This window comes from Heterocephalus glaber, unplaced genomic scaffold, assembly GCF_053883595.1.
Source record: "Heterocephalus glaber isolate CG9 unplaced genomic scaffold, H.glaber_assembly_v1.0 deba00001463, whole genome shotgun sequence".
Taxonomy (NCBI): domain Eukaryota; kingdom Metazoa; phylum Chordata; class Mammalia; order Rodentia; family Bathyergidae; genus Heterocephalus; species Heterocephalus glaber.
Genome location: NW_028258310.1, coordinates 8,204,218 through 8,220,203, shown reverse-complemented (window position 1 = coordinate 8,220,203; position 15,986 = coordinate 8,204,218). Strand labels below are relative to the sequence as shown.

Below are 15,986 nucleotides of genomic sequence, written 5' to 3'. Positions count from 1 at the left end.
TAGGTTAAGGTAGACTCTGGGAAGCTCTGAATGCCAGAGTGTCTGGGAGTTGAAAATGTGGCCAGTAGGAATTTTCTGCAAGTATCTAGGCACCAAAAATAAAGAAGCCATTTTTTGAAAATGGATATATCTGAAAAAGGAGGAGTATGGGGGTAAGAAACATGGTACTCTAACCCTAGGGAAAAATTAAGAAGGCATTGTGGAATTATATTGGAAGTAAAGAGCAACTGAGGCAATGCCCTATTTACGTGGAAAGATAATATGTGCTAAAGATGACCTCTAGCTCAGGTAGCTAGAGACTTAATGATGTTTTTCATTAAAAACATTGGGAGCGTGCCATAAATTGAGAAAATAAAATGAAGAACTTTGGTTTAAACATAGAAAATTTGGGCAGCTAATTGGATTCCACTAGCACTCTTGTAGGTGAAGACTGAGTTTAAAATAAAGACAGGAGGACTCTTGAAATCCCTTTACCTCTCATTCAACTGCCCAGCCTTTTTCTGATGATCTTCCTTCTGCTCTTCTGCCCAATTGCTTCTCAGTTCCCTTTGCTGGCAGCTGCTTCTTCTCTCGTATGCCTTTTACAGTGGGAGTTTCTCAGACTGCATTGTTTCTTCTCAAGCCGCACTCCCTCCCCAGCCACACTTATACTTTGAAAATTAGACATCTACATACTTTTTACTCCATAAGTCATATTTCCATCTCATAACTCTCCTTCATCTGTCCACAAGACACCAGTTTTAGACTCTTTCATGAGCACATGAAAGACAGTCCAAAGTAGATCCAATCTTCCCTTTCAAACATAATCCTCCTGGAGGGTTTCCTGTCTCGTGTTAGCGCAAGTTGCTCAGGCCAGAAAACTAACCTGGGAGTCTTCAACACCTTAACACCTCCCTGTTCCTCAGCTTCTTCCAATCCAGCCCAGTTCTGCTTATTTTAACTTTACAAAAATGTCTTAAACTCAATCATTCTGCCCCTCAGGCTTGACACTATAATAGAAATAGCATTTGTGTAGTTACTGTACATATGACCCAATCCTAAGAACTTTCTATGAGTTATTTCACTTGGATTCATTAGTTTATTTGAATAAAAGATCCAGAAATATAACCAGAGGTGTCTAATTTCATACACTGAGCTGCCTCACCTCTTCCAGTCCCAAATCCCTACACATTCTTACAAACTGTAGCAGTCTCACATCTCCCTATATCCATGACATCAGTCACTCTTAATATTAGAGACTGAAAAGATATAAGGGTTTAAAAAGTATTTAAATTTTCAGATAGAAACTGTTCAGATTGCAAAATTAAAACTATCACAGAAATGTGCTAGAATTAGAAGGATCAAAGTCTCCTTTCTACTATATAGTTCAAATAAATGGCTCTTTGTACATCATTGCAGAAAATTTTTAATATAGCTACATAAAGGTCATATGTACATCACCTTTGCTGACACTAACTCTAGTGCCTGTCATTTATTACTTAATAGTAGGACTTGGAGAAATTTTCTCCTCATCATGTAACTATTTATAAATGATTTTTAAAGGTACAACATTACACTGCACATATCATGACTTGAAAATATCACGATTTATATAACTAGTTCATGAAAATACTGTGTAAGTGGTTTTGCAATTTTTTTTGTCCTAAACAAATCTGGATAGTTTCCAAATGCTTTAAAACTCAGTCTACAATTCTTGATTTCTTAAATTAACTGATTGATCTGGCAATGATAACTTTCAGTGTGGTAGTTTTGTATTTGTTGAAGAAATAGCAACTCAATTTTGTCTTATGTGATTATTTATAATAATTGTAAGCAACTATCTTTTCCAATATCAATACACTTATAGATATAATAAAATAGTAATTTTGAATAACAGTGCTAACCTAGTTCAAAGATGATTCTCCAGATTATAGATAATTTCAATTTGGTGTCAATCTGAAAATTTTCTCTGGCTAGAAAAAAATCATAACTAGCCTTTGAAATTTAATTAATCTAACATGACATTACTCACAGTTTATTGTGCTAAATACTGAATCTGCTATATCCTCTGCAAAAGTGAACTTTGGTTAAAAAAGAGAGAGAAATAATTTGTCTCCTTTTTTGCATTTACCAAGAACAGAAGAATGCTAAAGAATATGAAAGGTAGCACAGCAAAAAGTATTTGCTCATTTTTCTTTAACACTAGCATTTCTCATACATGGAGGCTTTCTGGTATCATGTTCACTCAAGTTGCTCAGGCCATAAAACTAACTTGTGAGTCTTCAACACCTTAACACCTTGCTCTTCTCCATTTCCTCCTAAGCAAACCCAGTTCTTCTCATTTTAACTTTATAAAAATTTCTAACCTTTTCTATTTTTACATTCTGTGAAGGAATTTAATTTGATTATTTGCAGTTGTTGGTAAGTATTTTCTTAAATTTGAATGGGAAATCATTTTAACAAATGATTTAGCTTTTCTCTATGCTGTAACGACCCAGTGCATTTAGTTGTATTAAAACTAAGAAGCTATTTTTACATATACTCGTCTGGATTCTGGGACTGCTTGCTAGCTGCTTTTAATTGGGATAGGGCATACATAGCACTGGGTCAGTCCAAACATGTGGGAATCTGTAATGCTAAGGTCCTAGCCTGACCAAAGTGGAGCCAAAAACACTTTGGAATGTTTGGATGTAATGTTTTTCATCCTTTTGACTTAGTGCAAAAAACACCAGGCTGTGGAAGTGCATGATTTAAAAAGGTGATGTTATTTCGGACAGAGAACACAGCTTGTGTAGAGCATGTGCTTTCCATGTGTGAGGCCCTGGCTTCAATCACCAGCATGCACAAGCATACACACAAACACACACACACACACACACACACACACACACGTTATCTACTCATTTAGTTCAGAATATTCTCGATTGCTTCAGATCAAGGTTTGCTTCTTGAAGTTTCCTTCAGATTCATTGAGTTTTCCTTCAGTGGAAAACAATGTCTCTTGTAATTATTCTCGAGTACCTGTGTGATAATTCACAACCACCACCAACAGTGTTAATTTTAAGTAATGACAAGATTCTGTATTAAAAAATACCAAAGGTCAAAGGGGCAGTCTCTATGAGCCCACACTTTATTTTTCTTTATAAAAAATTTTATTAGTATATGGTTGCAATTCATGTGTTTATAATCATCTTGGGGAGTGGTTACATGTACATGTTACAGCTTGTTTTCTTTTTATATCCTTCCTTTCCCTCCCCTTCCCCCCTCCTCCTTGGGTTTCTCAATCTTCTTTTGTTGATATTATTTGTCTTAGCTCATGTTATGCTTATAGCATTTACATTGATTGGAGTTATTAGAATCCTGTACATGCATATCTTTATTTCTCTCATTTCTTCTCCCCCTCCTCACTCCTTGCCATTGTTCCCTTGGACCACTTCCCTATTGCAAGAGATCTGTAACCTTGTCCCTTTATATCCCTCCTTTATCATTTTCTTTGTACTTTGCCTCATTCAAATGAGAGATACCATAAAATATTTAAGCCTGTGTGTCTGGTTTATTTTACTCAACATTTTATTTTCTAGGTACATCCATTTTCCTACAAATGTCTCAAATGTGTCATTCTTTATGGTCCAGTAGTATTCCATTATATATAGATAGCACATTTTCTTTATCCAATCATCTGTTGAGAGCTGGAAAGCAGCTATTTTTTAACCTTTTTACCTATAAAACCTATCACAGGGGATTTTTTTAAAGTACACATTATCTATATATGATCATCATGTTCTAATTTACTCATTATTGGAGACTAACAATATCATGTCTGGCTCATTTATTTAACAAACTTATTTATCACTTACTATATGAGCCCATACTTTACAGCTTCTCAGTTAATTGAGAGTTTGTAATTCACATACATTGTCTCTATAAGAATACACTCTAATACAAAATAAGACATGAAAGATTATTTTCAGGGATATGTGAAATATTGGAAATTATGGCCCTTAATATTGACCTTTGGCCAATCTGGATAAAGATAAAGATCAAAATGATAGGTTGATAAATCTACATAACTTCCTAGACATTTTTATGTATTCCTGTAAGTAATATTTTATAAAATTGTTGGTTCTTTGATCTTGCATTATTCTGAACTATCTTAAGAATTATTTAAAATAGGGATGCTTTGAGGTCATAATGTTTGATTATGTAAAACACACTTAAAGAGCTGGTACACTTGATTAATTTATATATTCTATTTATGAATTTCTTTTTAAATAGTGTTAACTACTTAGAAATACGAACACTTATTTTCCCATAGTTATTATAGAGTTCAATATGTGATATATCAAGTACAATATATAAAGTAGATTTTTATAACATCAATACTATTTTGCTTGCCACAAAATTATTTTTACTAGAAAAACTCAGATATAGGTAATTGTTTCATAATTATTAAAATAAATTATTAAAAAGTCAATATATTTTTCAGCCACTACATTGTTTCCAGAGAAGATGGAAAAGAAGTATAAAACATCATTTTGAGACTTATAAATATATGAAACTAGAAAATCTTCACTGTAAGGATGACCTTAAAATAAGTAGAATTCTCACTTAAATGCAATTTTTATAGTTAGAAAGCATTTACTGGTATTTAATATATTTCTTCTATCCATTAGGAAGAATTACCTTAGTTTTTAGATTCTTCATTATTTAATTCCTCTTCTATGCAAGTGAACATGCTGAAAATGGTAGAGTTTTCCTTTTGCAGAAAAAGTTAAAAATGACTCATTGGACTACAAGCTTTATATTTGCCTCTTCTAAAAAGATATAACTACCTAGCTACACAAGCAAATCACCCAGTGATTTACGGTGCTACTAGCATTACATCATCACAAAAGACTCATTCTCTAGTCCAAATACCTATTAATAATGTCATAATTTGATTTGTAGACAAAGCTACGCATTTTCTAGAATTTCAAAGGAGTAAGTAAATTTGAATTATAGCATATGGTTTGACTCTAAGAATAAACCAAGAATAAATATTTGAAACTCTAAGGTATCTGGATTATCATTAAAATTCAATTGAGTGATTATAAACCACTCCAAGTACTAAAGAAATACTATCTCCATAAAAGCTTTGTAAGGACCAAATTCTTTGTAACAAGTATATAAAACAATACTCTTTTATTTGCTTTTCTGCTTACTTTCAATAATGCAAACCAGAAGTTGTAGAAGTTCAAATGAAGGCAAAAAGGTCACATTCAAGCAGAAAATATGTCATCATATGTGACACAAGGAACTGTATTATTTTTAAATTCAGCATTCCAAACTTAGGACAGCTTAAATGAGTGAATGCAGATTTATGTTGCCAGGTCAAGCTTTTCTCTTCCAGTAAAGATCTTAAAGCCATATCCATATTAGAGACATAGTCAGAATGTGACAAACAACTGGGTCAATAGTTAAGTGAAGCCAGAGTGAAGCAGTGCCACTCTGTCTTTTTTTTTTTTTGGTCAACCTTCTAGTCTCAACGAAAAAAGTGAGCAATGTTCAAGAGGTTTGCATTATATCTGCCTAGAAATCAGTGGTAACAATTTTATAATGCAGATTTCCTTCTTTCACCATACCTGGATCTGCTTTTTTCTCTTTCAAGTTGAGAGTAATTCTTCCACTGTTTTCACAAAAAATACCCCAAACGTAGATGCTAAATATCACATACAAATTCAATGAACACAGTCTGAGGCATATGCTAGATTCTTACTCTACCTGTAGCTGACATTCTTTCCCCAGTAGTGATCAGTGACCCTGAGGCAATGAAAGAACCTCAAGATACATCTGTATTATCAAGAGAGACATGGTTTTCAGCGCTACATTTTGTAGATAGTATGCAGAATATTCCTGATTAAAGCCAACACAAAGATCAATTTTCAGTACTCTTAGGTGAATTGATATCTGTAGTTAAAATATATGAGTTGGATTTGAGTGAAGTTGACAGATAAATGGACCTCAGAGGAGCACAGAAATCCAGCCACAAATGCAGACATCTTGTAGTTATTTCTATTCCAGGGACACAGCTGATATAAATAAGAGATCTATGTATTTTTTTCTGTCCCTCAATACTTTAATCACTGAAACTTAATAATCACAACAGTATTTCTTTTCTCTGTAATTGTTTTGGGATGGTCTTTATTTTGACATGAAAGTGATATCTTAGAAGTTTAAAAGGAGGAGTGAAATCAATAAAATTCACATGGAGCCACTGGTTTTAATTTGTGCACATTGTTGTTTGAATTTGAGATGATGAGACCTCAGAGAAGAAAAATGTCTTTAAGGAAAAGAGAAGATATATTCACATGGGGAGAATTTTTTAAAGGACAGAAAAAAGCTCACAGCACAATGTGTCTTCTAAATAAGCAGAGGAAGAAACAAACTAACAAAGGTAAAGAGGTTTAAAATAAAGACGAGTATTTATTGGAGCCACCCATTTTTTTTGCTCAATATAATAACACAATAAACTGAATTAAAATTAATCTAATCCCACTATAAGAATTAGCTATATAATTGTTGCACAATAAATGATACATTTTTTTCAAATTTAGCATACACAAACAAAATCAATATTTTTCATGATCTCTCTGGTTAATTTGGCTTTGCTTAAGGTTTAATTACAGGTCACAAAAGAGGCATTTATTAATCAAAACTAATAGCATTTGTCATGCAAATAAGAACTGCTAATTCTATGTCCATAGCTTCTAGTTGTATAAGCTTCCCATTTCATTCCAAATATTGCAATAAAATCTAGATCTTTTGTTTTTTACAGTTACATCTTTTGGGCTTTGTAGTTAACTGAAGACGAAAAGTATATGCAATTTAAAATGATTCTGTTCATCACCAAAATTGAAAAAAAAATACATCTAGCAGCTTTCAAACTTTTTCCTTTGGCAGAATTGTTTTAAAACAATGCCTAGAATTTCACTAACAATGAAATGAGTGAAACAAATGACTCCCTACAATATAACAAGAACAACAGGTGATCTTACTTTCCTCTGTAGCGAGTGCCTTTTCCACTTTCTCCTCCTCTACTATCCCCTCAGTGCTGAATGCAGAGTTAGGATATAGGTTAACTTGGAATACTATGATTGTTTCCTTTATTTTGCTGATATGGTATCAAGTTTATAAAATATCCAGTGGCATAACCGATTTACTTCCCTATAGGAGGACATCCAAATTGTCCCTACATCTCTTGCATTCTCAACCAAAGTTTCCTTACCATGCGACTCCATTTCTTTCCCTTAGAATTAGGAAAAACATAAATCCTGAACATAACCAAAATTATCTGTAGTTAATTCAGAATCCTCTGCAGCCCAAATATTTTTTACTCTTAAGTGTGAAGTTTCCTTATATGGTTCAACATTTAAATGCTGCACAGATTGGGCTGAATGTTTCTTACTGCTATAACCAAGGGTAGATTTACAGTGTTTACAGATCCATTCCCCAAAGAGTTCCAGTGTGAATTTTCAATGTTGAAAGTAATGGGAAAAGAGTATAGTTTACTGAGAACTCAGATATAATGATAATGTAGAAATTTTTGTTAGGGAGGAAAATCATAAATAATCACAAAAAATAGTTTAGGTTTTAAATGTCAAGGACTTCATGTGTGGCAATGCTGGGAATCCTGGATAATCACGATGATTTACATATTGAGAACATTTCTCTCCCACAATGTTCTTCAGATTATTTATGAATGACCCCCACTGTGCCCCAGCATTACTACCTTTTTCCCATTTATAAAATAAAGAAGGAGAAAGGACTCATTATGTCTCATCTAAGCCATAAAACTTAAGATTCCATGATCATAAATATATATTAGAGCTAAATGCAGAATCATTTTTAATATTTGTGTTTCTAAAAACCTGTAGTTTAGACTGTTTTCACCCACATCTGACCAGAATTTTATCTTTAAGCATGAGGTTTTTCAATACTTTATTAAGTGAATATATTAGATGTTTAATTCTATGAAGGTCATGATCATAGATAACCAGAATTTGAACCAAAGTATGTAATAGTCCAGATATGTTATTATTATACTTCAACTCTCCTTTTAGAGTGCATAATCTGTGGTTATGGATTCTGGGACAACGTGGACATCATTGAAAGCTGTTACTGAAAATGTACAAAATGGTGCTCACCTTGGACCAGTCACCCATTCTCCACACATAGCACTTTGAGTAGTCCTCACAGTCCTCAGCCTCCCTGGGCCTAGTGGAGAGGACACATTTCTTTCTCGGGTTAGTGCACCTTATGGTTCGATGGCGCACACCTTTGCCGCACTTGACAGAACACTGAAAGATAGTATCAGAGGGTTTAGAGAGAGTTGGTGATTGGGAAAACCTATAGATTTTGTTAGGTATTGGTTTCTAATGATTTCTCATGAGTCTGTTACCCCCATGAAAGCCAGGTGAAAGAAAAAGGGTAAGTTTCAGGGTAACACCAGGTTAGCTTGTGTACCAGAGGCCAGATAAAGCCTAAGGCAAAGTATTGCCGGTAAATTGTTTTCAGAAACAGCAGACTATTATTACAGAGAGTAATAATAACACCAAGATAATTTAACATCAATAATATACAGTGATCAAAATGTAAAATATAAAAATTTAACTAATGTCAAATTTCTATATATTTAAAGAAAAATCTTAGTTTTGTTTTTGCTAATATTTACTTTTCTTCAGCTTCAAATGTTGGGGAAAGATAACAGTATGTCATAGGATGAACTTTCTCACAAATATTTCATTAACTGAAATAGAGAAAATTTTAGCAAAAAATCAAAAGAATTATATATGTTTAGAAATCATTATTCTCAATAGGTGTATGGATTACAATTTAGTTCAAAAATAGTATAGCTAATTTCACAAATAATGGTGCCTAACTGATGATGGTGGCATAATAGATTTAAATATTTATGGTGTATATTTTACAGTTTTACCGAATTCAAATCTAATTTACATTTATGCTCCTTATTATAAATTATGCACCCTGTCTTCCAAAGGTAGGTATCAGCAACTCTATGAATGGACCACAAACTGTAATTGGGCTGCAGTCAGGGGTGGTTGGAGTGGAACAGCTATGGCAAAACTTGACAGTCTTATTTATAAGTGCACACCTGAAAAAGGTCCAAAGAAAGTGTTGGAGCATAAATGTGGCAATGATGTCACACAGGAGCCACCATGCTGCTTCCCCAGGTCATTGCTCAGAGCCACAGTGGCAGGCAGAGGATGAGCTCACTGCCCTGTTCACATTTATAGGCTTCTGCAACAATTGTGCTCCCAAAAATGTGAGCATGGAACTTACGACACTTAACATAGGCTAAATCTTGCACAAATTAGTACTTATACCATAATTTATAGCCTGCATTTGAATACTGAGCTATAAAGTGGATTATACATTGTGATTTGATATTCTAATGTTTATATTTTTAGATTTAGTCATTAAAATGAGCCCTGATCCATAAAATCAGATTTTAAATTCAGTCAAAACAAGAGAAATATTTTCAACTGGCATATTGCATTATGACATATTATTTCTCCTGCCTGGTGCCAAATATCTGCACAGCAGAATATTTTTGACCCATTTCCTTTTAAAGTGTTGGCAAAAATGTTTGATTGAATTGGAGGCAAGGGTATTATTATTTCTCTGATATTCATGTGAACCCTCACTCCATACTGAACAGATTCATTTAGATGTAGAACCTGATGTGGCATGTACGTTAAAAAAAAGAAATTATAAATGAAAAAGTATCTATTAAACAGCAAAGTAAAACCAAGAAAAGCCAGAGGGCAAGAAGTCTAGCTCTCTGCTAATGTGCTTTTTGGGAAGTTGCATTAATTAAAGTATATTTAGAAACTGCATTACCTAAGCCACTTAATCCACATTTTTAAAAGAATAGCTACTTACTTTACCAGAGAATTTTGTTTGTCATTTTCAGATTCTATTCAATAGACTGAAATTAAATAAATTAATTTTGCTGTGTGTGCATTGCATGTCTTTGCATATGTATATAGGTTTATAAGTCTATTTGGGTTTGTGTGCCAGAAATGCTTCAGAATAGTCAGTAAATACATGCACTGAATGGCAGTTATTTTTATTAATATGCATATCATTATGTGAAGATATACATCATGATAACAGAAATTAAGTCACTGTGGATCAGCATAGACCATATCTGTATGTCACACACTACAAGCTATTAGCTACAGGATATGTGGCATATTGAGTTAGATAGCCCTGGTTCAGTCCCAGCTCTATGACTTAGGTAGGACTTTGGATAAACAATTTAATTTCCTTAAGCTCCACTACCATCACTTATAAAGTGGTGAAACTGTTAAGTTTCTTACACTGGTGATTAAATGTAAATAATATAATACACATGATGTATAAATATACGCTATTATCATAAAATGACTGCTAGATCTCCCTTCCCTTTTAAATGTTCAGAAATATGCAGTAAGTTAAATATGTATTTTAATGTGTGCCTATTAAAGACCATACTTACAATATGTAAATGCAAAAGCAGACTTCTAAAATGTATATAAAATTTGCTCATTATATTTATAGAAAAAAATAAATATCTTCATTCTTTCTATTTTTTCAAAATTATTTGAGTATGTTCCTTTTATTTCAGCAAAATTAGTATGTAGTATAATGTAAAAATATCAACTGTTGTGCAGAGAGAGTCTGGACATCATGGAACAAGAGTTTGTGGAAAGGTGACGAGTCAAAAAAGGAGAAGATAAAGAAATGGGTTTGTACCGCACCTCAGACCATACTCCGGCCTCCCACACGGTCATGCAATCTTGGCCCTCACAGCGCTGGGCAGAGGCTGGCTTAGGCCCAGTGCAGTCTCTCTCCTGGGCTCTTGTTAAAGTTCCATTGCTTAGCTGCTGGGTACAGGCCACCTGTCTGCTCTGCATCCCTTTTCCACAAGTTCTTGAACACGTGGTCCATTCTGTCATCATCCACCTAAAAGTAAAGCAATATTCATTGGGAATAGGTTAGAAGATTTCTACTTAGCATATATGGGACATGCCCAGAGTCAGCAGGAAGCTACAAGCAACTTTGCTACCATTGGTTTAAACTAACATTGTAAATTTCTTGTGCTTTCTATTGCATTTAATGTTCTTTATGTGTTATGTCAAGGGATTGCTCTTATTAGAATTCCGAAGTACATCTCAGATTCTGTCCATGCTATTTTATGGGTTGACTTTTACTGTTCATAATAGTATGATACTGAGGTACCAGTAAGTATAAAATTAAGTATAAAATTGCTAATAGTTTACCAAAAGATGGAGACATATCCTTCCTGAGAGAGCTGCATATACTTCTTAGCCAGCCACTGGCTAGGTGTTTGTGATCACTGACATGGGAGGAGTGGACTTAGATCTGAATTTAACTTAATACCACTTTATAGGTATTCAGGACTCCAATACTTTTCAATTTCACCAATTCAATCACTCTGCCAACATTTACCTAATTTTGATAGTTAAAAATCTTTTTAATAATCATTAAAGCATGAATAGGTATCTATGTTACTTCAATTTCTAATGAACTGAGATTTACCCCAAGTACCACAAAGCAAGCACTTCCCCAAATTTATTTCAGGAAAGAACCAAGTGTTTCTCTCTCCCCACTCCCTCTCTTTGTCTCTGTCTTCTCTCTGTCTCTCTCCCTCCCTTTCTTCCTCCCTCCTTTCCTCCTTCCTTTATTTTTTGTGTGGTACTCACCCTTATTCTTGTGATATGAGATGATACAATGCTCTGTGATGAGATGAAGTGAGGTAAGTGGCATAGGCATTGTAACACAGCACTAGGCTTTTCTGTAAGGTTACTTAAACACAAGCACTATGGTATTGAGACAGACCATCTCATAACTGAGATGGCAACTAAGTGACTATGGGTCAGATAATGGTTACAGCAGAATGGAGCAAGATTTCATCATGGTACTCGGAATGGCATGCAATTGAAAACCTATGAATTGTTTATTTCTGGAATTTTCTATTTCATATTTTTAGATCAGTGTTGACTGTGGGTAACTGAAACTGCACAAAGTGAAGACACAGATAAGGGGAAATACAACAGATGATATATACACTGCAGTATATTTAAAAATAATTTACAGTTACAATATACATACATTTTTCTAGTTTCATCTTCCACATGTCTGAGAAATAAACCATATTCTTAGCTCAAAAATAATGCTATTTTCACAACTTGACGTTTATTCACATATGTTCTGCTGCCTGCACTGCTGACCAGAAGCTCTAAACCTCTTCCTCCTAGATTGGTTTTTCCCTCCAGACAACAGGATCTTTCCTTTCCTCTGAGCTCTGTCACCAGCTCTGACTCAGTCCTGTTTGGTACTCACAGGACTCACTAGCTACCCTCTGAGACATTCAGGACTCAAAGCCTACCTTAGGAATTGCCTTTCCTTCCCTTCTTAGGATACAAATAAATTCCTGAAGGGTATTTATCAAAACCCTGCTTTTCTGCATCCATAGCACTTTTCACACAATAGCTTTTCATTAAATATTTCTTGAAATGAAATTTAGATTTCTATTTTACACAGTCTCAATTATTTAAAAATAATTTTCTCATCTATAAAATGGTTTAATTCTAAATTATTTTAGGTTTCATTTCTAAAAGGGAAAAATTCTATCATAACATTGGTAATTCAATACTAGTCAGATTTTGTTTCTTGATCTATCAAGTATGTCAACCTACCATTTTTCTTTGGGGTCCTCCAGTGGATTTTTCCTAGAATAAATATTTATCTTCCCAATTTAGTTTAGTTTCTATTTTATATTTCTATATAAGAGTATTCAGAAAATAATCATAATTTATATCCACCTACATATCTTGTCCTCCAACTATGGAACCCAGAGAACAGTATTCAAAAAAGAAGAATTTATAATTTTATACAAACTCATTTTAAAAAATTAAGCAATTTTGCAGATCATTACTATAATGATAGAAAGCTACTTTTTCTATTTCTTAAAAACTTCAAAAATATGAAGCAAAGTGTATTCTAATGAGACAAAACATTTCTGTATTCTAGAATTTATTTAATTTGAAATGACTTGATCTCCTTAACCTTAAGACTTCTTATAAACCTATTTACTAGTGTACCAGTCCATTTTGTTTTTGGGCACATAGGGTGCCACTAGGCACTTTGGTGAATTTTTTTCAATACATGTTAATGAAAAAATGAAAATTAGAATGCTTCCTTTTAGGGTGGAAAATGGAAAAAGAAAAAAAGTAGGAGAAATAAAGGATGTTGTCTGTCAACAAGTTTTGTTGTTGTTGTTGTTGTTGTTGTTGTTGTTGTTGTTTCCGGTACAAAGGATTGAACTCAGGACCTTGCACTTGAGAGGCAGGCAGGGCACCACTGAGCTAAATCCCCAGCCCCTGCCAACAAGTTTTGGAAGGTTTCCCTCTAATGATCCTTAATAATTGCCTATATCCATTACCTACTTTCCTAACTTTTGGCTCACCTCACTGACATTACTTTTTGGTGGTTCACAGTATTCTGTCTCCTTTTCCAAGGGAAGGAAGATAATAATCTTTAACAACAATAATAAAAACTTTCCAGTTTCCTGATGCAAAAATTTCTCATTCAGAAATGTACTGACCTTTTAAAACTTTTCATTTTACAAAGTCATTACTGAAGCATTTTCCTCTAAGATGGCTGAGGTCAGTGAAGGAACAATTAGTGACCAGCTCTGTAAACTCTGCTCTTTCAAAGGGCAAATTAAGAAGTGACCAATATGTTCCAGTTCTTAAGCCTGAAAATTCCTGACTTATCAGGAAAAGCTGTTGCTCTTTCAACAAAACAGAAAAATATTTCAATAAATATTTTGCAACATAATTTAGTATTTTAATATCTACTAAAGGGGATAGGAAAATAAAAAGGAGAATTCTTACGGATAGTGCTAACTACAAAAATTCAGGTTCTTTAGTTAACAGGAGAAAGACCAAAATTTCTGCTTAGATATCTGTCTAACACTGGGCAGAAAGCACTCAAGGATTTGCATGTTGTCTGAAGTCAACTGCCAACTTGGTTACGATGTTTGTAAACCCGTGTGGTTGCTGCATTGCATTATAAAAGACTTCTACCAGCTCACCTACATAAGGAGTTATATTGAAAAGTATGAACTCCAAAAAGTGCAATGCATATGACATTATTGAAAGTGTATTAATCCACCTTTTTCTTTTGCACATCCTTTTATATGTCATTCTTCTATTCTCTTGCATCACATACTTGCATAGGGGTAGGATTGTTGGAGCAGGAGTACAAAAGAAAGGAATGATGATTAGCTTTCAATGATGTCTTAAATACACTGAATCCACAATAAAGTAAGCCTTGAAAGTTCAACATTTTAAAGAAAGAAAGCATTTTTCTACAATCTTTTAAACTTTCATTAACATGGTGTGACAGATTTTCAAGAGAAAAGTGCAAGTAGAGTAAGTTGGCAGCTTTGTTTGCTCTCCTTTAGCATCCTCCCATACTTATTCATTGAGATGGAAGATCCTGAAAATGAGTATGCTAGTTATAGATGTCTACAAAGCTATAAATTCTTTACATATCTCAAATGTAAGGTATTAGTAAATTCACCATGGCTCCATTGTAAGACCTTTGATGGAGAAATCAATTTGAACTTTCTAAGAACACAGAACTATGCTTAACTCAGTAAACCTCAACAAACCCCTGAGGGCCAGATGAAGTAAATATTGCTGGGACTATGCTAGGGGAATCAACCCAGCACCACAATCTCTTTGTCATCTAGTCCCTAAAAATTTTTAGGATTTTTGGCACTAGCACTGAGAATCACTTCAGCTCGACATTGATTTGTATGTGAAAGTGGGTGGAATTTCAGAAGCCCTGTAATAGCAGCCACACCAAGTAGCTTTGCTACTAGGCTACTCCAAAATTATATTCAGGTTTCCATTATTTGTCTCTGCTTAATCTTCCACTAATAGGGCATGGCCTTATTTCTTTCTGCCTGGCTTATAAGTTGCTCAACATTGTTGTTTTATTTGCTATTCATGAGTTGCCTGGCTATATTTTTTTGTCTAATACTCACTGGAGAAACCAAGACTCAGGTGAGAAGTCTCATCAGAAAGCAAGAATTAGGCAATTAGTGCTGAGAACTCTGGGAGAAGAAGTGGGGAGCCAGCTGCAGAAACAGAAGGACTTCGTTGTCTCTCCTGGGGTCTGGGTCCTGATCATTCCCGCCTTGGTATGTTTATTCCTAGCAAGTTCTAACATACCATTTCAGAGAATTAAAAAGCAAATAACTAGATTAAACCAAATAACCAGATTTTGTAAGAGGTGTCCTGCGGGTTACCAAATAATTTTAATTACTTCCACTACCATCCCCATGCCTCTATTAAATGGTTCTTTTCACATTGTGGAGGACATAGTCAAAGTTGAAAAATCTTAGCCTTCATTTCTTTGACTTTGTTATTTAAAAGTATACATTTTGGTACATATTCTCTGGTAACAATTTTTTAAAAATGTGCTTTCAATAATACTCAGAGAATTTTTAAAAGAACAGCAATATAATGGTCAAACAGTTCTCTAATGATTGCTGGAATGGGGTTACCTTGTCTGACAGGGTTGCTCATTGCACCTTCGAATTTGTGGCTCTGGCTTGGTTAAATATTTGCATTTCTTGTTGTCCACAATGCTGATATTTTTGCTCATGATTTTTGTGCAAAATACTGTTGTCTTCCTTTCTCCTGGAAAGAGCAAATAAACACATAAAGAAATGTGATAAGCCTTTGTGAAATGGGTTTACCAAATGTTCATAGGCTTGTAATTTTCATAGATATTTTAAACAAAATTTAGCTTACATCAATGAAGATAATACTGCTTATAATTTATATAATAGAATTTATCTACAAGCTTAAGGATTTTTTTTCTCTTAGAACGTAAATGGTAAGTTTTATATTACAAAGAAATAC

General features: G+C 34.0%; 1 protein-coding gene across 4 annotated transcripts in view; it reads right to left on the bottom strand.

Moving 5' to 3' along the window:
- The window catches only part of Adamts19 (ADAM metallopeptidase with thrombospondin type 1 motif 19), a 243,780-nt gene that overhangs the window by 16,108 nt on the left and 211,686 nt on the right, over nt 1-15,986 (bottom strand). For all 4 annotated transcript variants that reach the window (XR_002398180.2, XM_021266237.2, XM_004854439.3 and 1 more), the window contains exons 19-21: nt 15,626-15,761; nt 10,782-10,986; nt 8,163-8,315 (exon numbers count right to left, since the gene is read on the bottom strand). Coding sequence is in view for 3 of the 4 variants with exons in the window: in XM_021266237.2 (XP_021121896.1) it covers nt 8,163-8,315; nt 10,782-10,986; nt 15,626-15,761 (494 nt within the window). In the remaining variant the exon portion in view is untranslated. The remainder of the gene's footprint in view (nt 1-8,162; nt 8,316-10,781; nt 10,987-15,625; nt 15,762-15,986) is intronic.